The sequence below is a fragment of the Eupeodes corollae genome, chromosome 2, assembly GCF_945859685.1.
Source record: "Eupeodes corollae chromosome 2, idEupCoro1.1, whole genome shotgun sequence".
Taxonomy (NCBI): Eukaryota; Metazoa; Arthropoda; class Insecta; order Diptera; family Syrphidae; genus Eupeodes; species Eupeodes corollae.
The window spans coordinates 150,758,547-150,782,693 of record NC_079148.1 but is presented as its reverse complement, the minus strand read 5'-3'; the positions used below and the strand labels follow the sequence as shown (position 1 = coordinate 150,782,693).

General features: G+C 32.0%; 1 protein-coding gene across 2 annotated transcripts in view; it reads left to right on the top strand.

Annotated features, from left to right (window-relative positions):
* LOC129946747 (adenylyl cyclase 78C) overlaps positions 1–24,147 on the top strand; it is a 162,883-nt gene that overhangs the window by 36,487 nt on the left and 102,249 nt on the right. The window contains exon 2 of one of the 2 annotated variants that reach the window (XM_056057060.1): positions 244–1,162. The exons of the other annotated variant lie outside the window; for it this stretch is intronic. Coding sequence (XP_055913035.1) covers positions 1,110–1,162 — 53 coding nt within the window. The 5' untranslated portion in view covers positions 244–1,109. The remainder of the gene's footprint in view (positions 1–243; positions 1,163–24,147) is intronic. 2 annotated transcript variants of the gene reach the window in all.

Here is a 24,147-nt window from a genome sequence, read left to right as displayed (position 1 = left end):
CTGCAAGGATCCATTCCCTTTTACACACACAACCTCCCTAGCTCCTTTTCTACAGTATACACTGTATTCAATTCAGGACAATGAAATTGCTGCATTACAAATGCTGCTGTCCACACTTCTTTATTCTTTTCCCAGAATCGTTTTATTTTTTACTCCTTTGCTTCTTCCTCCTATTTTTGGTTATATTTCTCTGTTTTTGTATTTTTTTATTTTCCTATTCTTTTATTTGTTTTGTTTTTACAGAATATACTTGCTTTTCCTTGTCATTGTCCTGTGTCCTGTGAGTCCACTTTGCTACTCTACACTACACTACACTACACTATGCTCCATTCACCGCAAATATGCAATTCCAAATGAAATTTATATTTCCTGCCATTGCGACTTCATAGTTGTCCCAACACCCGGTCCGTACTAGAGCCCACTCGTCGTCGTATAAATAAGGACCAAAGAAGGATATCCTGCGTTTTTTGCCAAGGAGTCAACAGCCCACAATGATAGGGCGCCAATAGTGCTGGTTGAACATATAGACAAGACAAAAAATAAGCATACAGTTTCACTCAAGAGTGTAGCTATAGCTGTAGATACTTTGGAAGGAATTGTCTTATGCTGACGCAGGATAATAGAATAATGTGCAACACCCAAAGGACGAGCGTAATAATTTTGTTGTCGAATTGTAAATAGATATGCGATGGCTTTATAATAATTATTGTTTTGCCCAGCATGGAACTATGATGGCCATCAACAAACATCAAGAAGGATTCGATTCCAGTTCCAGCTGTGCTTTGGAGCGAGTATAATCAATGAGTGTGTGTCCTGCAATGCAGTGTCATATGTGCTTAATTCCATATTCTATATATGGAAGAGAGTGAATGCGACAGACCAACACACCCTATGGCATCAATTAAAAGGTTGAAAGTTTTCAATTAGTGGCAAGGGATCAAGTGAATATAGAAGAAAGAAAAAGGAAGCAAGGATATTTCTAAAAACAAAACTATTTTTCCCAGTGGCTGTGTGGGAGTTCGAATTGGTCCTGGGTTGTGGTTGGTGGTTGGGAGACGACTATAATTTATATAAATATAAGAATTCTAAACAAAGGACTTAAACACAAAATGAATGACGACAACGAGGGAGAAGAAGAAGACGAGGAACTGGTTTGCCTTCGGTGAGTATGTAGAAAAAAAGGTTAGATATGTTTTGTTTTTGTTGGTGTTCCTGTTGTTTTTCAAATTAAGGACAACTCACGAAGATGATTTGAATTAATTCAAAATATTATTATGGCTAAGTAGTAGAATGAGATGTGCTTCTGTGCATCCCTTTTTTGCCGTTTGTCGTCGTTGTCGACGGTGCCATTATTAGCAGCTGATGCTTTGCGTCAATGTTTAGTTTATCTTACCACCAGCTGTTGAAGCTGATTCATTTAAATATGATGATTATAGAAATAAAAATATAATTTTAAGTTGGAGACCATTCAAATGTCACATGGTTGGTTTTTGTATTTTCCAAAAATATATGTTTGTCCAAAAGCTTTTAAAACTAATATTTAAAGGTTATGTTCAACATACGACACACAATTTAATTTGTTCTATGTAGACACAAAAAATTATTTATAACGCTTATTGGGCAAAATATAGGTGATACTTTGACATTTTAAAGGTTGCTTTACCTTTTTATTTAGTAGTTTAATAAAATTAGACTTCAAGTCGAATATCTTAAAACAAAAAAATCGTATATATATGTTCTCAAAATGCTTGAATGTGAGTGTTACCTCTTTTAACTTCATAAGTGGAAGGTCTGACAGTTAAGGTACACAAGGAGTATCCCATTGTAGAAACGTAGATTATTTTTCATTGTGGAATGATTTCTTCTCCTCTTAGATAATAAACTGATATTTTCCAAAAATTTTAAAATTTTTATAAGTTTTAATTGAGTTAAGAAAAAAGTACGTACCCGAGTGTGCAAATAAAATAATAAATAAGTAGGATTAGCTTGAATTATTGTTTCAAATTTGAATTCTTAGTTAAATTAGTTTTTGCTCTTTTTGGACCTTAATCAATGTAAAAATGATCAACTTTAATATACAATCAACAATCAACAATGTCTAATAACTTCACCATTCTTCAGTCGATTTTCACAAATCAACAAGATTTGTTTAGAATATTCTATTCCATTTATCTCAAGTCCAGTCTATGATACGTGTTCTTCTATGGGGTCAGCCATCTAACGTTTTTTTTAACTAGTGCTTATTTCGTCAATGACAACACTTACATCATGTCTGATTTAACAGATAATTAGTTTTATCCTTCCGCTGAGCAAATATGGTTGTGTATATGCTTAAACAACGCTGGAAACAACGCTTAGAGAAAATGCTGATTTTGCCGAAAATATCATCTTTTTCGATGATGCTCATTTTGATCTTGGCGGATATGTAAACAAGATAAATTGTCGCAAAGGAGGTAAAGGAAAGCCACACGCATGCATTGAAAAGCCGATACACCCATAACGAGTCACTGTTCGGTATAATTGGGTCATTTTTTGAAAATGAGCAAGAAGTGGCAGTTACAGTCAATGGCGATTGTTATCGGGCCATGTTGAACGAACTTTTGTTCCTAAAAGGTGAATAGAAGGAAACATTTGGCTTCAACAAGATGGCGCTACGTGCCACACAGCCAAAGCTACTCTTGATGTTCTGCACCCTGTTTTAAAAAAAAGTTTATTTGGCGGACCCTATATTTAATACGCAAATAGCTGCTTTTTGGGGCCATCATCTACGGCGTTGTAGCAGCTAATTTAGCTCTAATATTAGCTTTGAGTATTTAAAATTAAAATTAAAAAAAAATTAAAAGTTAAAATTTCTTCGGTTTCTATTATTAATTTCATTTTTTAAAAAAACCGCACAGAAAAAAGTTCAAAACAGTTTAATAATCCAGGGAACGCAGAAGGAACTTTAAATCACCATTTTTTGTCATGCAAGTAAAAGTTTTTTAGATTTTTTTTGCATTTTGGGAAAGACATAGTTTCAAAATATAAGGCCAGATTTTGTTTTTTTGGAGCATACCCGGTTACTTTCTGATCGGACTGATATTGGTGTTTGATGAATAGCGTGTTGGTTTGCCGTCTCCTGAATTCAAAAAATGTGTTTATTGATTTGAATAAAATGAGCTGCGAATACCTGCCATATTTTGTTTGATAAATACTCTATACTTCGGTTTTAAAATTGTGTGGGAAGTTATACAATGCTTAACAAAACTACGTCCGATTGCACATCCCGAACGTACATTTTTCATTAATAAAGAAAATAGCACGTCTAGCGATTTGACTTGCTTCTAATAGGAATTATGTGACAAGTATTGCATTAGTAAGAAATTTCGAAATCAAGATTTTAACCAAACATGACATTACGAAAAAATTTGGTCCTGTGACGCCCTCCGTCTGACTGTTTATCTATCTTCATCCTTTAGGTCAATTGAGTTCAAACTTGAAAATTACGTTTTTAACCAGAATCGAGTAAGGTGTTTTTTTTTTAAATTTTGTTTTGAAGACCAAAAATAACAGTAGTTTCCATTTAGTCAAATTTCGAAAACTCAAACTTTCTGAAAGGGAGCCGCATTTTTAATAAATTTTCTCTAAAATTTGTTTCTTAATTTGTCTTTTTTCAATATAAAAATTCTAGCACCCTTGCGGAAATTATCCCTACCAAATTTTGTCTCTAATTCAAGTTATTCAAAATTAATTATATACATATTTGCCACAAGCTTTCTGTAGTTAGTCTCAATTTTCTTCCTTTTAACAAGTTAGCAAAACTTTGGGAAAAATTAATGTTTAGTACGCATACACTTCCCGGTTTTGCCATCTATATCTTGATATGAAAATCGAAAATTAATCGGTTTTCCCAAAATCAATTTTCCCACGCTGAACTTAAGGCTGTTAAATGCCACAATCCACTTTAAATCTTAAAAAATTATCATTAAATTGGGTTAATACCTCCCTACCAACGTTTATATAATATATCTATGTACATACATGTCTACATGACACAGATCATGGCGCTACTTTTTCTTTTCATCAGAAACTTTGTTTTTCATTCTGGTCCCTCTAACATAAGACATATCCATAGGGAAATTCAAGGCCAATTTCCTAAACAAATTCTATTTAGAAAATCCTTAATCCATCATTTGAACTAACCCCAAAAACCAGACAGTAAAAGAAACGATAAAAATTAATAATTTTCGATTGCCAGTATTATCTTTTTCTTAGGATAAGTTTTTGTACCCTGGTTGGTTTGCAAACTCATACCAAAATTTATGAAATATTCGGAAACTAACTTACCGACAGAAATGGTTTGTGCACTCGATTAGTTATTTTTAATACACAAACCATTTATTTTGATTTATTATTTTCCCAGTATTATGATATTCTTCCATCATCCATCCATCCACCATCAAGGTAACACTGTTTTGTTTTTAAATTTTTTCAGGACCTAATAAACCGATTTAAAATTTTCATTTTTCTCAATAAAGCACATGAGCTACTAACTACGAACTGCGAACTGTGGATGTTCGCATATTTTGACTTTTCTTTTACATGTGCTTTTTTCCTATTAGCACACAACGGCGAAATGAATTACCATTTTTTTTTTGTTCATATTTTCCTCAACCATGATCTTTCACACAAAAACAAAACAAGAGTGGTATAATTTTGAGGTTATGTCGAGCGAACAATTTATCCGTTGCAGTGTGGATGATTTGTGGAACGCGAATAGAGTTTGACAATTCGTAGCAACCACACTGCAATTCATTACTACCAAATTCTTTTTACAAAATGTTCTTGTTTTAGAGAATGAATGCAAATTTTATTATCTCAACATTAGTGTCAATTGGTTTTTTGCAATTTAATTATGTTTTTATGTGAAATTGACTTTTTGAAATGTGTAAAATCATGTTTGTTCGTCCATTCGTTGTTTGCTGTTATATTGTCTCTATAACATTATATGTGGCCTATAGTTTTCTATAAGGAAAAACAAGAAAGCAATATGTTCAAGTGGAAACTAATAAACCCATATTGTAAAATTGTTTTGACAACTTATCAATTTAGAGGCATAAAAAGAACATTGAATACAAATTTCAGTGTTCTTTTTATGTCTCTAAGACTTTCAATATGAGTTTATTAGCCCCTAAGTCACTTAAGCTGTGATATAACATCCTGCTTACGAATCTCCCTATTTTTCTCTCTGATTGTATTCTAGGAGCTATGTGAATTCCATAAAATTCATGCTGATAGTATTCAATCACATGTTAGACTTTATAGCTTTTGAGCTTACTCAAAAATTGGATAGTGTGATAGTGTGTTTCAAATGTTAATAAAAAAAACATCAAAATATGATTTGTTTATTAAAGATTTTTCATAAAAATCTAATAAAGTATAAATAGACGGTAAAAATTCTTCAATATCTTTGTTATCATAAAATATACAAACTATTGCCATATTTCAAGCGATTTTCTCTCTGACACACATCATACATCGTAGTCAATCTTTTACTATTTATGTTATGCATGATCCAGTTTCAAGTTTCAATGCAATTTCAAATTTATAGTCAGTTTATTGGAATGCTCGCATCGCAGTACAATAAATCTTCTCGAAAACCAAATCGGTTCTTTTTTTCTGTAATAACTTTGAAATGTCCTAGTTTTTGAAAAGGAAGAAGAAGCTTCTGTAGAAAAAGATCAAAATAAAAATGTAATTTCGAAAAGGATATACTCCGGAATGTTGTTGTTGTTGTTGTTGTTGTTGTTTATGTGATGGCGTTAAATGTACTACACTCAATTGACTATTTCCTATTTGAAGCGCATGGTTGAGGATGTTGATGGGAATTTTTCAACATAAGGCTCTCTTAACAAAAAGATGAAGAAAGAAAAACCAAATGGAGGTAACATGCATAAGATTTTTTCAACAAAAGATTACAACTCTTAAGTCTAAGAATGGATGTGAATATTCTATTTTTGGTATAACTTAGTGTGACCATTCCTTTGGAGAAATGTGGAAAGTGACAGGATTAACAAATCGAAGATCCAAATTTTGTTTGGTTCTGCAGTCAAATTGCACTTTTTTTATTTTTGATGGCCTTGATTCAAATCTTACATTAAAGTTACCCTATCATGTAAGGTTTTTGAGATATTACTTTTCAAACAAAAACCAATAGATATATAAAGCTTTTTGAGGTCATCAAAACTGATAAATTAGCTTCTTTTTTTACGAACAAATTCGAGATTATTTTACTTTTAATTATACAGTTGAAATATTTATATTATTTCAAAATATTTCCGTAAGATCTTTATAAGCTGTTAGATTCCATGTGTCTTAAACAAAAACATCATATTGTTAAGGGATATATTTAGCCTTAGACTCAAAAAGTCTCCGTTTTTAAGCTGTGTTTAGCTTTTTAAAGTTGTTATAATATTTATAAAAGTAATTTATTTGTAATTTTTGAAAAATGTTCCTTAAACATCATAAAAGAAGCAATTTTCATTTGGTGTCTGAAGTTACCACTGCTTGTTTTGAAAATTAGATAGTTAAATACTTTACTTTTCATAGATAAGGCGTTCCAAAAATTTGCATAGAAGAAGCCAGAAGCTTGTTTTTAGTTTATTATACTCTAACATTTTTTTTGTTAAAAAATACCAAAATACGGGTATCTGAGTTTAAGACCTTAAACTATATTAAAAGTAGTATTATTTTTTTTCAGAAATTGATTTTTTTAAATTTTTTTTACAGGCCGTTCAAATTTTTGTTGAACAAACAGTTCCAAAGTTCTATTTCATAAGCTCAAAATTCAAAAATATTCTGAATTCCATTTTTTCAGATTCTCAAATGTTCTCTAACCATTTTTTCGTAATCATGACATATTTTTTTAATCATGACATATTGTAGTTTTCAAGTTTGGCAGATTATGAAAATTTCCAAGATGACGTTGATCACATTTCAGTCTTCTGAGTCTCCATTTTTTGACACTTAATTTTATTTCGCTTCTACTGAACATTTAAAATTAAGCATATCCGCCTCACTTCTCTTTCACATTTTGAAGATAAAGTGAAAGTGAGATAAAGTAATGAAACGTCGAAATAAATCTCCTGTCACTGAAAATTCTTTTTTTAGGTAGTTTGACGGAAAATTGAGTTTGGTTACAGTTGCATTTTTCGTCTTCTACTTTTGACAGAAAATATGCAAAAGTTTCAAGTTTTTGAACCGTGTTGTGTACTCATGTTGAATTCACTGCATCCGACAATAAAGTATCACGTTCACACTCTAAGAAAAAATTCCAAATATGTTAAATTTTGGTTGAGAGTTTCATAAGTATTTCTTTTTGAAAATTATCTACAAATGACTTCTGTACGTCATCTCATTTTTCCACCTTGCCATTGAACTATTTTAATATTTGACAGCTACCATCTGTTACAATTTCTGACATTTGTAGAGCTGCCAATTTTCAAGTAAACGGTGATTTTTTTTATAAATTCAAGTTGGTAACGCTGGAATTTGACACCTGCCAAGCTCACCTGTCATTTAAATTGTTATAATATTAGTTGAATGTTTGAAATTTACATAAATGTATCACTGAACAATCAAACAATGCCTTATAATTGTGAAGTAATTTGAAGAGAGTCAAAGCGTTACTAATAATCAGAATTTTTAAATTTATTGGCGTTTGTATAAATTTAAAGTCTCGTGAACTTTTTGTTTTTGTTCGCCAATTGAAGATTTTTGACTTGGACGATATGTGGTTCCAGCAAAGATTATGGCTCTTTTTCGTGAGAAGTATTCTAATTGCTTATTTTCACGTTTTGGCGATGTCATGCTTATGTGATTTGTCTCCGAAAGCATTAATAACCAACATTACCCAAGTAATAGTTGAGATACCGCACGAAAAAGTACGAAAACGTAGTTAAATATTACCCCATACAAATGTTATTCTTTTTCACACTTAACGGCAAAGTCCAAACTTTATAATGAATTACAAATTATTTTTAAAACTTATTAGCTTTGCTTTCGAAACTGAAAGAAGAATGTTCCTATAGTATCGTATTTTATCAAGTTATTGGAATAACATTTCAAAAAATTTAAACTAAAATCGTTAAAAACCTTCTGTAACTAGGTTTATTGAAAAGTAAGAATTTGATTGTTTTTTCCTAATTCATTTCTAAGTAAAAGTTCTCAAGCTTTAGAACTCTAATTAAAACATTAGTTTAAAATAGAACTTCGATTTCTTAGACCCTCAAAATTGGGGTTCTAGGAAATTAGAACTTGGTTAAGAAATGTTTTTTCTTCTTCGATTTCACTCTTAAAACATCAACAATAAATGACAAGTTTTAGCTAAAGAAACAATGGAAAGGGAAGAAATGCTCGAGTTCTAAAGTTTAAACAAAAAGTTCCAAATACAAACCAAGAGTTATTATATTGAATTTTTAATTGATTTTAGAACTTTGTCAAGGTATCTACACTCAATTCCATCAGGGAAGCTTTTGACGGCTCGTAAATATAAAATTGGTTTGAAATCAAATACGTTGTTCTTCAAGGTTGTCTTTTGAGCCCAATATTTTTCAAATACTATTTTTTCTGACACTCCAATCTCTGATATTAAGATTGATTTAAAAAAAATAGAAAACATTTTAAGAGCAAGGGCTTTAGCAAACTTTTGTACGAAAGCCTTTAACGAAGAATGGCAACACTACCCACAATTTTTGTTGAAACGTTTTTTTCTTTGTTTTTAACTTCAACAACTTATTCATTGATTTTGTTCTTTTATGAAGTTGTTGAACGGAACCTCTATCATGCCAGAAGCACGAGATTCCCAAAACTCACTATTTGTATCACAACGTGTTCCATTTTCTTCATTAAAAAACGAAAGGTTACTTGAAACTGAAACTATTGAAATAAACCTATGTAGCTATCTAAATTCACAATGTTTGATCCTGAAAATGAGCTTCGCTTATGGTCACTGACCGTACTTATGTATGTCCTTTTTTTTATTCTTGTGCTGAAGAAAAATAAAAAACCTATTACCTAAAACTACCTAAAACGGATGTTCTGTACATAAACTGTTTTTACTATGGTAGAATTTTTAAAACTAAAATAATCCCTTTTTCTGATGACTGAACCGAAAAACTAAATGAACATCATAAACTCTTCAGTCTTTTTGTGTCCTAAGGCCCAAGAGTTCGAGGAACTAGAATACATTTAGCTACATACTTATATCCTATCCTATCCATGCCATGCCATGCCATATGATGAGAGTTGCAATTTTAAGTAGATTCTACACACGACTTTTATATGGTTGGTGGTGGTGAAAACTCTGTGGAAATTCGTAACTACCTCACGAATTTACAACGAAGCTGTAACATTTAGCCGAAAGGAATATTGATGATATCAAGGCGAGGAATTCTCAGTTCTGACGTCCGTCGTCGTCGTAGTCCTTGTCTCAGCAGCGAGGAGGCGTTGCTTTGGTTAGTTGGTTTGTATAACGTGTGCAGAGCACATAACATCTTTCCTTAAAAAAAAAGTAAAACCCCAGACAGTAGAAATTAATTAAGGAGAAAGACATTTGACAAAAAGTGTCAGTTTTTTAAAGCTTGCTTGACATTTCTGCTGGTAGAAGTGGTAGTAGTTGCTGAATGTTGAATGCTAAGTCCTGGGTTATGGTATCGCATAGGTGACTGAACAGCGCAAATATATCTCGAAGCTCGACGACCTCTGAGGTTCTAAACACCTGAAGATATACCAGGACTTGGTAGATGGTTAACGGTGGGCCATCAATTTTGTGTGTTAAATCTTCGTTGAAATTCCAAGAACGTTAAATGAAATTCCTAGGGAACTTTATGAATTTTAATTTTGTGGAATCCTTTATGTTCTGTTCATCGCATCAGTTCAACACGCAATCATAATGTTAAAAAGGATATAGTTATACAAAGAAGACAGGACTATGATGGAATTGTTGTTTCTTTACTAAAGATTCTATGCTTTTGGCCCTTTTTCTCATATCTCATTAAAGAAAAGAGTAAGAACGTCGTCGTGGGTTGGTCGTGGCATCTTGGCAAAGGTTTAATTAAAGATTAATTTCTTTATTTGCACACGTGTTGAAATAATTATGTTGAAGATCTTTTACTTCATGGTTGATGCATTAGGAACTTGGGTGTTTTTTTGTTTTTTGTGCGTTGTTGTTATGAAATCCTTGGAAATGTCCTTTGGAATGATTTGAACACAAAAAGGGAATTATTCAGTACAAAAACAAAAACACAACATCACCATCGTCATCGTCATCGTGTTGATTTGTATTAATTGGTTTTCAAGGCGGTGAGCCATCAGAGTCATTCTCATGTTTATTTATCCTTAACGGGAGGCCACTTTCGGTGATAACCTTGACAATTAGTGGCTCGAATTCTATCCCAAGTGATTTGCTTTCAGCTCTAGGGAACTTTGATTAAACAAAAAAAAAAAAAGAGTGAAAGCAGAGTTCCTGAGCTAAGTTGAGTGGTTGCAGTAAAGTTGCTTACAAAAAAGGAGAAAAAACTACGTACATAGAAAACTTGTAGAATTCAGAACAAGTCTCGGGTATTGAAAGGAATCCACATAGCTTCGACTTTATATAACCATAGGCATTGGCATAAGGAACATGATTCCATCATCGTGCCACAAAGACTTATGTGTTTGTGTGTTTTCTTTTTTTTTGTATTAATTCCAGGTCAATATTATTGTTTGTTTATTGACTATTGAAATTGTTTAGGGATTTTTTGGAATTTGCCTTTGGAGTTTAAGGGTATACATTGTGGGTTAATAGTCTCGTATTGATGAGGGATTGGCCAAGGATAAACAATTTCTTGTTTATAATATTGAAATAATAGAATAAAACAGAAATCTATGTATATCCCAAGACTCTTGCCCTTGGGTTATGATAGGAAACAATTAATTTTATGTGTCCGTATATTATATGATGTTGAGTTCTCTGTAGGGAATTGACTCTTTCAATCCAAGGTGAGGAATTTAAAATTGTGTATTTTGAAAGTTGTTTTGATGTATTTCTGTTTTGTATTTGTTTTTACTTATGTGCAGTGTTTTAGAGTCTTGGGATATATATGAGGATGTGTGAAGAAAAGTTAAATAGTAATCAATATTTTGAGTAGGTAAAACTTTTTTGATGAAAAGGTAAGTTTTTTCATTTTTAATCAAACGATATGTGGAATCAGGAGGATAAAGAGGGATCTGTCTACTACGGGATTTATTTGCATACCTCTTTTTTGATTTTATACATCTTTCTTAGAAGTAGACGGTTTTTTAGATTTAAATGAAAATGGAAGAAGTCACAAGATATGAGGCACTTCATCAGATTCTTAACTCATAGCTCTACAGTCTCTTTAATTATCGACCGATTAGGTTTACTCCTCCTTTTGGCGTTTGTAGCAAAAGCTCTGTTGGTGATTTTATGGTTTATTTCACCGTTAAAAACGGATCAAAGACAAAAGACAAAAGACTTTTAAAAAGAAGGAACGTTCTGTTTGATTCTCCTAAGGGATTTTTATACAGTGATGAATTTCTTTTTTCGTTTGAATTAGAAAAAAAAGCTGGGATGCGAATCCACTTCCCATCTCGTCTGTCGATTTGTCTTGCTTTAAGTTTAGCAAAACCTTCATAACGATATTTTGTGTGAGATAAATAATTTGAAGTCAATAACTTTCTTTGTTCTCCAAATAATTTCATCCAAATCCATTTTTAATCAGTTCTTTGCTGTTTTTGATGGTGATTGTGTATTGTTTAAAAAGTTGTTATTAAATTTTTCTATTTTTGTGAACGAGATTTTTAGTCGAAAACCAATTTTGTAGCATTTCTTGAAAATGTTTACTATCTTTAAGTAATGTTTTTATTTCTTGTAATAAAAATGGCAACTCGAATTTTTCCAAATTTTTTACCAAATGACGATATTCTTCGTTGTGACAATTATTTTTTTAAATTTTTTTTTTCGACAATAAAAAAATTAGTTTGGTATCACGACACAATACATAACATAAAATGTAATTCAAGTCACTAGCGTTACTGGTTCTTGAGATATAAGATCACCCACTAAATTATTTTGAGAATCCTTTCAGCAGCTTTCTGTATTATTATCTTTATAACAAAATGCATTTGTCGCCAATTAACATATGAACGACGGAAATAGCTTTAAAAACTTTTATTTAGACTCTATAAACCTTGAAACGTCGAGAAATGTCAATATTTTCAATTCGACAAAATCGGACCGAATACAATTACTTCTTATTGGAAGTTAAAAACGTTTTCGTACATTCAGTACAAGTAAATTTCGGTTTGATCAAACAAGAAAACCGCAACAAAAATATTGGTGTGCCCCAAGGCTGTGTCCTGTCTCCAATACTCTTTATCAATTTAATTATTGATTTATTTTCTTAAATTTCTAATCCTTTTTTTGGATTTGAATCTTTATCGGCAATGCGTCATAAGCTCATATAAACGTGGATTTGATAGTATTGATAATGGAGAATACAAAAATAAAGTACAAAAAAATGTATCGAAAACTTAATGCTGCCTATAGTTGTCACTGCTGTATTTAAGTTCTTTGAAACTACCCGTGAGTGGTACTTGCATCAATGAAATTAAACATATATACATTCTAAGTATGGACGATGCTAAAGGTCTTTTGTCTCCTTTTAGTTATTTTAATATCTATAAAAATAATACATGTAATAAAATATTTATAAAAATACTATATATGTACATACATAACTCTTATCTCCTGTCCTGACTAGTGCTCTTGTATTTTACATAAGTCTTTTGAATTTGTACCCTCTATGAAATTCAACCGTTAAACTTGTACCTCCAAGAATGATCATTAGTACTTGAGCCCATCGTCAAAAGTGCTATCAAGTACAGAGATTTGTTCTTAAGCCGTACTACTCGAATGTGGAATATTTTACTACACTCTATCTTTGTTAGTCTTACAATATTAGGAATCCAAAATCAAAGTGTCTCAAACCCTCTTCCCTTTCGTAATGGTAGCAAGATTGTCTGCTTATTATAAAAAAAATGTATACAATGTTCTAGTTTTATTGCACCAAGTCCCAATTATTATGGTGTAGCAAATCTTCTTTCTGATTTCAATTATTATTTAATTTGAATACTAATTAAATTGGCTGCTTTTGTAGCAATATTTTTCAACTCAAAATTTTGTATGAGAGAAGTGTACACTGCAAGAAAATGACTTTACAATTTTCTCTGAAACTCTAGTTCTTTGATGTGTTCTGATATTTTCTAAACCGAAATCCAGTTTCAAAGAAAAATTAAATCCATTTTTAAACTTTTACCTGTAATCTAACTACAAATAAGACAGAGAGTATGTTTAAGCTGTTTCTAAATGTATAAAACGTCAAATATAAAATAAACAGACAAACAAGTCGATTTTTGTTGACACTAGTTAAAAATTGTCCTGAATTTTTTCTTGACTTTTTGTTGCATATTGATATTGATATTGATCTTTTCTTCTCCAATGTGCTCTTTAATTACAACTATGCAGCTCACATATCACTGACGCTTTTACAGCAACGTTTTTCATGCGATCGCACTTTTCTATGAAAGTCCATGTTGTATCCAGCGGCTTTCATAACTTTTTAGCTGTCCACCCAAGCAGCCGAAATCATGCAAAGGTCATTTCATTTATCTTCAACAACTGTCCCTTAACCAACTTCCGAGGTATTTCATTTCAGAAGGGCTTTAAAATTGATAGGCGATAGAACTATAATCGAAACATTTACATCGCTAGAACACCGCCGCAATGTTTCATGCCTTTCGTTGTTTTATCGATATTTATACAAACAATGTTCTGTTCAATTAGCCAGTTGCATTCCACCCTTTAAACTATTCAGCCGTAATACTTGCACTTCCAGGAATGATCATCAGTTAACGCTTGAGCTTAATTTCGGGCGTACTGTCAAGTATAGAGATTCTTTCTTAAATCGCAAATCGAGAATGTGTTTTTCCCTTCCATATTGATTTAAAAACTTTAAGACCTTCCATATTTTCCTAATGCTCGCATCGTGTTCAAATATAAACATAGAAAGGGTCCTAATAACTCCTTGAGTGCTTGTGAATTATATTGCGAGGAATTGATAAATTCTTCAAGAGTTATTCTTGTTATGAAAAGTGCTTTCTCAGAACTCAGAACAGAACTCGTTCACAGGAATGGTTGAGAGTTGTAATTCACTAGGCCCTAGTTCTTAACGGAATGTTGCGCCACCTAATTTATTTATTTTTATTTAATACAGTTTGGCATCTGACTCTTTTATCAAAAATGTGCGTCTATGATTTTGATGAATCCCTCTTTTGGTTTGGATTAGAAATTAACTTTCGGACCGATCAATATAAGTGATATTCTAGGAGTTTAAGTCAGAACACTACAACATCAATGTAGGATCAGGGTTGTGCCCTGTCTCCAATATTAATGATCTTTTTTCTTAAACTTCTAATCCACTAACCTTCTTCGCTGAATACAGTACCTTATGATTTCCGTATTAATTTTGAGATTCACAACCCTCCTCATTGGATGTTGGTCGTTAAAATTAACGTATGGTAAGAGCATTAAATGAAGAATAAAAAAAAATTGTAAAATTATTTGAAAGCTTAATGCTTTCTATAATCGTTAAAGCGTAGAAATTGAAAATCTTGAAATTCTAGGTATGTGCACCACGTCTTGATGCTTAAATTTTTCTTCTCTTTCTGATTGTGATAACATCTATAAGCCATACATCTATGCGTTCAAATCTTGTATAGTGTTTGATAAAGATCTTATAAATTGATTGATAATATGGTTGATTTATTCACGTTGTTTCAATCCCATCGTAATGTCTCTACCTGCTCGCAAAGAATTATTTCTTATCAAAACAGTCAGTTGCATTTCTTACCTAACAAAATTCAACCGTAATACTCACACATTCAGAAATAATCATAATTTCTGAAGAACTATCAAGTGATTTGTTTTATGGCGGCACTACACGAATGTGAAATACTTTACTACACTCTATCTTTAAAAGTCGCAGCAATATTCAGGAATCCAGAAACCAAACTGCAGCGATACCTTTATTCAAACTCTCTTCCCTATCACAGCTGTAACAAGTGTGTCTACTTATTATAAAAAAAAGTTTAAACATTGTTATAGTTACAATAAGCACTCTGCTTCAAGTCAGATGAGTTGGTTATGATATCGTATATTTTATATTTAATCCTTTGTTGGAGAAGAACGTATGTTCGTAGAAAAGGATTGTAAACTTTTGTTTTCGTATCAGTTTTGAGAAAACTTAAATTAACTCATAACCATAACTCGTAACCATAAATCCGCTGCTTGCACAAAGTTAGCGTTTGTGCTCATATTTTGCTGCCATGGTGTGTTTTTTATGATTTGGACATCTGTCAATATTTAAAGGTGCAAATTTTCAGCAATTTCAAGTCACACATTTTTTTCCTGTAAACATCCTCCTCATCATGTAAACAATATTGTGTCAGAAAAGGAACATATGCGGAAAGATAGGATGAAAATAGTTTATAGACCTTGGCCTTATTTCACCAAACACTTTTCTCTTTGCAAAGTACGATTTACCAAATGTAAATTTGCAGAGAAGAAACTATTGAATTGAAAAGTTTTCTTTTTTGCAAAATACATTTCACATAACTCAAATTTGAAAAGCGCAAACGTTTTGTTATGTTGCAAAGTATTTGTTTTTCTGTTTCGCGAACCAATACCATTTGGTAATTATATTTAGAAAGTTTAAAAAGCTTTTCAGTAATATGTATGAAAAAAAAATTAGTTTGAAAATAAGAGTTTGTTTTGAATGAACTATTTTGAAAATAAAGAAGTAAGCAAGTAGTCAACAAGACAGTAGAAATATGAAAATAGAACATACATTTTTAATTTTGTAGGTTAATGAGTTTGTTTATCTAAATTTCTAAAATGTTTTTTATAGAGTTTTTATAATCCATCGAAAAATACGTTTGTTGAGTTGTTCTGAAGAATATTTTAAAAACGAAGAAGTTCCTAATAGTGACAAAACAGTAGTGTAACTAAGAATTCACTACGATACGATTTTTCAACAAAAGAAAGTTTTCCATTAACGAAAAGTATAACATCAAATTTGTGTTTTCTAAAATTGGAATTAAACTAAAATGCTTAAGTCCCTTGTAATAACAGTTTAGCTTTTTATTTTTTAAAACCTCTAAGACTTGTTGTTTTAGTAGTTTTTAAGTATTTTTTTCTAATCGACTCATTATGCTTTATTTACGATAATTTTGTACATACAACTGTCAGTTTGATCTTGCTAAACAAAATCTAAGATTTATTTTGTAATTTTTCAAAGTACAAATTAATTGCAAAGTTGTATTTGAAATTGTTGAGTACTTTTACTTTTAACTTTTAAATAAGGTCTAGGTCTCTTCCTAGTCTCTTATTATATTTCTTTATTTTTCTATTCAGTTATGGAACTTTTGAAATTACTACAAAGTAATTTCAAAGTACCTAATTGTTTATTTAAATCACAATTTGACTCTTTGTATTATTGTAAAAATAATTAATTTATGTTCAATTAAATCTCTCTTTTCAAAACAATTGCCATAGAACAACAACCTTTTGTCATCCTGTTTTCCGTCTTTATTTCCATTTTTCCATTACTGACAATATTCTATTCGCCATAACTGGGTAGGCCCAAATTATTACCAAACCCATTATCCCTGTGTGACAAATGAGCCTATAGCCTGTTAAGAGGTATTTTTCCATATGAGGCCGCGTGTATGTTTGCATTTTGCAAAACATATATGAGAGGTATGTGAAAGCGTCAGTCAGGAACGTTTGCCACCCTTATCATAAAATTAACGATCTACTTAAATGAAATTTACTGTTAACAGGCGAAGCGCGAAAGCATAAACATAAAATAATTGCTTCACGACATTAAATTCACTCAATGAAATTTTTTACTTAAGTGAGGATTTTTTGGTTTTAATAATTTGACAAATTAACGATGGAATTTTGTGGAATTTTAAATGTTTGATAAATGACAAATATACAATCTTAATATTTCAAAAAATTCATATAAAGTCCTAATGTCATGCATAAGAATTCATAAACTTAAGTAAGAACATGCCTTTAGGTATTTTATTCTTTTTTCGTTCACTGGGGCGTATGTGGAATATTTTTTTTTTGATTTTTCGTAAATTGAACTACATTCAATTTGAAATCGTTTTCATTTATCTGTTTGCATTCAAGACGACGACTTCGACGACATGACACTTTATGTCTTTCTTTTATTTTGAGAACCTTTTGAATGGAATCAAATCAATAGTCCTCTTCTCGTAACAAAGTTAAAACTTATACGACAATATTCTATATCCTCTCCCTTGGCGTCGAAAACGTCGTCGTCGGTCGTGTCGTAGTCCGGAAAGAAAGCTGATTAAATGCAGCACGTATTCAAGAAAGGTTCTATTTCTTTTTTATTTTTGCAACTCATATCTATTGTTCATGCGGGTTAGACGTTAAAGTTTCTATAAAGTGGGATAAAACAAAGTTTTTTTGGCTTTGTAATAGAACTTTAGGGGTACAAAGTTATATGAAAGGATTATAATAGGTTTTATTTTTTCTATTTTATTTTTTTATTGTTATCAAAGTCATTTAAATAAAGAGAAAGTTAAAAGATATAAACTCGATTATTCAAGGAAATCTTGTTTTAATAGAGATTACACAAAAATAAAAATAATCGATAAGAAATATTTAAAAGTGAAGGAAATTAAATTTGTACGAAATTCAACAGAACTTTTCTGATCAGATATCATAATCGTATTTTCACTCGAATTTTATTGTAATTGACTCCTTATCATATTTAACTTCCACCTTCGTAATTATGTTCAAGTAATCGGTACCTCAATCCCTTTTGATGGAAAATAGAGAAGAAAAACAAAGTTGTACTTGTAGTGTCACATGAATAGGGACAAGGTTTTTTATTTGAAGATTTTTTTCCTTTGTAGACTAATCTTGAAAGACATCCACACTCGTTTTCCATGATGGTCAGGTTAGGAGAATATTAGAGCCATGAAAGACAGGTTCATATTTTGCCCCTGAATCCAGGCTTTTGTTGTCCGTGCGATATATATTGCTGCATTATATTATAAGAAAGTCTATTGTTGTCCTCTAAATAATTCACACAATTGCGAAATAACTCGTTCCGAAATCACGTTCCCGTTATAGGTGATTGCTCCCCATACCTTTGCACTGCCTCCTTTGCTGTGCTGTTTTTCAAGATAGATTTTTTCATTTTAAAAATCATGGAATTAGCAGCTGGTCGATAGGTCCTACCAGATTAATTTATTTTGTTCATCGGAAAAGAAGACGGTATGTTAAGCTCGATTCCACCTCTTGTTGATTTGTTGCAAAATTAAGGCGTTGGCTCTTGCGTGCAACTTTTAATGGTGTTTTATTTCCTTTTCTATTTTTGGTGTCGTATATGTTCTGCCTTCTGTATCACCCGAGCAACAGATAAGATAATCTCTTACAACACCAACACCTGACATTTAAGCCTTAATTTGGTGGCAAGTTCTTACACTTGCTGTCCTTAGACATTGTTGTGTCGCTTAGTTTTTGAAAACTACCAAAAGGATTAACGCAAGATTCACCCTCTCTTCTTTGGCGAAATGCTTCGAGAAAGTTCCTCTTTCTAAGCTACCAAGACTTAACAAATGCACCAATTTGTTAACCTTTGGTCTTGGCTTTTTCCATCTACGTATTGATTTTTCTGGGTTAACAATGAAGAACCAATACCCTATGCGCATAGGATAAACCACAGCCACCACGATACTCTCACAAGGAGGCAATCCCATATATTTTACTGGAATTAACCAGGGAACTGTAACATATCCCATGGTACCACATCTTCAGTGGTGTGTTAATTTAGGTCTTTGATGTGGTGCAATCTAGGGAAGATAATTTTAGAAGTGGCCGCCCAGCTTCAAGTGGGACTAAATCGACCGAGCTTTATCCACAATTACATCATTCCTAAAAATGATTTTTACTTCCACTCCAGACTTATTTTATCTTATATGAAATACCGATGACAATAGCCATTCGATTTGTATATTTACTGTTTTCTATGGATTTTTTAAAATTAATATGAGTAAGTCAGCCTCGAACCCATAAGGCAGGATGACAGTCCATTGTTCACCATCTTTCGAAAGATTTAATCTTTGGAACGAAGTCAATAGTAGCTTCTTGCGTTCGCTCACAAGTTAAGAATTTTCTCATTGCAGTTTCAAGCTGTGCCTTTTTCAATAACTATGAACTGCAACAGTATCAATTATCATCGAGCTGCACTGATTTCTATAACTTGTGCCCAGGGGCCACCAACGTGGAGGTGCAACGTGGAGGTGCAAGTAAGCAGATTGTAGACAAGCATATAGCTTCCCTATATCTTCATGGAAGTCAGTTTGACCCCCACCTGAGCAACAGTGGATCTACTAACATTTACCCCAGATTCTACCTTGATTTTACTAATGAAAAGCCTTGAATTTGAAGCAACTCTCACCCGCCTTTCCTAATAATGTGGCTGTTTTGACTCTTCCTTTGTGGATTTTTCCATACCTCTCAAGGTCTTTGAGGCAGTTGTATACAACATTTGAACTTCTTCTTATTTTGCTGGCTATAAAACGGATGGTTCTGACGGATGGCTCCTTAGACCCATACTTCTAGATTCTATTAAATTAATGCTTATATCTAAATTAAAACATGCTAATAGGTAAATTTAGATGTTGTCCCTTTTCACGTGACCTAAAAACAGGCACTTTTTATGACCTTCTTAGGAAAAACCACCAAACTTAACCAACTTAATCCAAAAAATTTGGATTTCCTAAAAAATCTTACGGTTTGAAAAATATATCAAATAAAAAACGAAAAAAGGTTGCACATTTTTATGTGACAGGAAGTTTATCAACAATTGTCAATAGTCAACTTGAAATTTGGCCAAAATAGTTTAAAAACCTTATTTTAAAAAAATTGACCACTAAATAGTCAATAAAAAAATGTTCGATTGTCAAATTCGGGTAGTCACTATGAAAACAAAAGTAGTCTACAGAATAAGTTTGAAAATTAACATATTGACCGCAGTTGAATACCACAATTGTCTAATTGACTACCAAAATTGACTATCGAGGATTGTTATGTTGACTATCTGGTAGTCAAATCAGATTTAGGTTTTCAAAAAAATTGTCATATTGACTACCACATTTGTCTTTATTGACTGCCGCAGTTTTTATTGACTATAGCAGTTGTCACATTGACTAACAAAGTTGTCGTATTTCTTCTAAACAAAGTTGTCATATTGACAGCTGCAGTTGTCATATTGACTACCGTAGTTTTACCTTGACTACCACAGTTGTCACATTGACTACCACAGTTGTCACATTGACTACCACAGTTGTCGTATTTCTTCTAACCAAAGTTGTCGTATTGACAGCTGCAGTTGTCATATTGACTACCACAGTTGTCGTATTTCTTCTAACCAAAGTTGTCATATTGACAGCTGTAGTTGTCATATTGACTACCGTAGTTGTTACATTGACTACCACAGTTGTCACATTGACTAACAAAGTTGTCGTATTTCTTCTAAACAAAGTTGTCATATTGACAGCTGCCGTTGGCATATTGACTACCAAGTTGTAAAAAAATGTTGGATCCCAAAATTGACAACCGAAAACTGTTCAATTGACTATTGCGGTTATCAGTTGAAAATGGATTATTTAATAGTGAATTTGACTACCAAGATAGTTAATAAGATGATTTTTTTTCGTTCTGTGATATTATACCAAAGTCAGAGGTTACTTAAGGAGGTATTTACTTGTTGTTCAAAAAAACAACATAAATATTAATACGAGTTCATTTAAGGAAAAAGAACAAGGTTAGGTCCACTAACTTTTGGTCGAATCCATCTTTATTTTATTTTTAAATTCTTGCACACCCACTTTGCCTAAGGGTACTTAATCACCATTCCTTTTAGATACAAATCCTTTTTTTGATTAAATATTCATTGAACATTAATCAAATGTTTTACAAGCTCTGTAAAAATAGAATAGAAATCTTTCTCAAAACCCTTAACAGCCAAAAAAGTTAAAGTAATGTAGAAAGTTTCAATTTTAAGTTTATTTTTCTTCTTTAACCCATCGACTTCTGTGATTGATATTTTTGTGGTATTTGAAAGTTTTCTGTTTCTCCTAGACCCAGGTGGGAAAAAAAATGTAAAACTTTAGTTTTGCATACCTGGAGTTCTATTCTGGATAGTTTCTGCAGAATGCTGCTGGTGCGAAATGAAACGAAACTTTTTTGTGGTCTTCAAAATTTCAACTTTAACCCAATAAAGAAAAAGCTTGGATAGTTCAACTAATTGTCAGAAAAAGAAAAAAACAAAAAATTCAAAAACAAATTAATAAATGATTCAATATTTTCGTTCTTTACGGTTCAGCAATTTTAGTTCAACAGATTTTTGTAGATTTACTTCAAAACAAAAAAAAGAGATCCCAATTTTTGCATTGGAATTTTTATGAGATTTTTCTATCACACCAGCAAGTTTTTCTATGGATTCTAAAGTTTGTGTTACCTTCCACTCTTCATTGAAATCTACTGAAAGAAATTGGAGAGATTCAAACCCATTTTTAAATTAAAACAAATCGATTAATTAATTCTATTTCACCCTCACCTTTCAAATATTCACATTAAAAGGTCATCTTCGCGAAAAGAAAAACACAAAAGAATTCCAAAAGGATAATTATCATACTCAGGGTTTCGATTTGTATCCTTTGAAATAAATAATATAAGGATGAAGAATTTGGTGTTAAATTACAATTAAATAAATTAAAACAAATAACTAACAATCTAAGATTGATGTTTCTTTCCTCACTCTTCTTAAAAACAAGGTGTTTGCAATTGGGACACTTTTTCGAATAGTTTTAAAATTCAATGAGAACAGAAAACACCTAAAGTTTTAAAAGATTTTTGAATACATTTTTAACATCGTAGTCTATACCTTAATTTACATTGCATGAACCACAAGCTCACAAGGACTCTCAAACCACAAGACAATGTTGATTTGATAGTGAATTTGAAATCTGGGAGAAATTACTTTCACTTCAATTCCATTTAAAGAAATCAGTGAGTTTGTGTAAAATGAGTGTTTTTTCCTTATTAGAACAATCTTGATGGTAGCTTCTTGAGGAGCTTCTTCTTCTTGTGTTTTCCTTCTTTTGTTTTTGTAAAAATATATAAAACTTATTCCAACAACAAAAAGTAAAGCTGAAGTAAAGTTTATCGTTGATGTCTCTTTTCGTGAGAATGACTGTGTAATGATTTTGAATTTTTGGTGTACTTTTATACAAAAACAAAAACAAAAACAACCAAAAAGAACACAAGAAAATGGTTTCTTATTTTTACTATGGTACTTGACGTATTTTTCTTTTTTTTTTTTAAAGTTCCATGATGCTTCTGTTCGTGGTGCTTCCTTGAATGTTTGCCCTTAAAGTAAGGATAGTGACGTCAAAGAATCATTTCACGAAGAATATTCTCAATCTATCTATACATACGAAGATAGTTTTAACAAACCTGGTATGTAATTTCTCTAAAGATTGCATTTATAGTGTGGGTAGTTAGGGTTGAAACGTTGGGAGCTAAAGAACTTTTGTTAACCACGTCTCTTTTTATCTGTCACGGAATTACAAAGTCGACTATCAGTATCAGCATTTTATAAGAATTCCAGCCACTGATGTGTGTTCAGTCTCATTAGGCGAAATCCCTGGTTTCTTGAAGTGTTAATACTGCACCAGTTAACACTGCATACTCAAATAACAGCTAATTAAAGAATAAGAATAGCTTAGAAGTTTTTGAAACATAAAAATATCTGTGGAAAAAAGGATTTTAAGGAGAGAAATATGACGAGATTATGAGGGTTTAAGTAGCATATGGTAAGATAGGAATGAAATTACTATTAAAGAAATTACGTCTGATTTTTGTTGTTGATAAATGCACGCTTAAATTCTTCATAGAAAATTCAGCTTTTTTCAATAGGAAAAGACTTCTAATTTTCTTACCTACTGCACCTCCAATTAACCTCCGGATATGAAGACGGCACCAACGTCCATAGGGTGAGGGACGATGTAATATTAAATTTGCATTTGCGTTAAAATATTTCACAATTGTTTTACGGTCTGCTGAACAAACCTATTGGTGGAAGTTGACCAGGCTCGCGTGAGGACAGAACGTGCCTATCTAGAACATTCATCAGTAAAAATTACATTTTCATAATACCTATCAATATTCTCATGCGCCCAAGCGAGTCGCTTTATCACATGTTTTTCAGTCAACAGAGACTTCTTCATTGTGTTGCGCCATTTAAGATCATTAGCATGAAGAAGAGTTCGGAAATTTTTGTAATATATATCTAAACCTTTTGCCATTAATTTTGCTTGTCCTTGCCTCAGTCTTAAAGCAGGATTCCGCGAAAACATATTTACTTTTCTTTTTTCTTCTTTTTGTTCACTTTTCCTATCGAGACACGTTCTAGTAAATCATCGACATTTTCAGCCACTTTATATCGCTGCATTCTTTACAAATGCCTCCAACTTTGTCATAAATTTAGAAGCCACTGATTGCAAGATTTTAGGACCTTTCGGGTGGATGCGAAGAAGCACAGCCTCGTAGAGCGACGCGTACTTAGCACTCTTGACGTTTAACGTGATTCTCTTTAAAAAGATCAACGACAACTGAACCTTTGTTGCCAATGTATCAAGGACAAAGCTTCCCTCTATCGGCTCGAGAAGGAATTAGAGCAAAATCTTTCATTAACTGTCGGTAAAGTCGACCACGCTCTTAAATTAAATTTTAAATTTTAATTTTTTGTTATCATGACTTGGATAGTATAAGCATACAATTTTTGAATGCTGCTATTGGTAATTTTAATTCGAACAAATAACTGGCAACTAAAGGATTTTCCAATAAGGGGTTTTATTTAAAAAAAAAACAGCTGCAGCTGCCATATTTGTCTTTGTCATCTTTTGACATTTGACAAGTTTAAACTTCGTCATTGT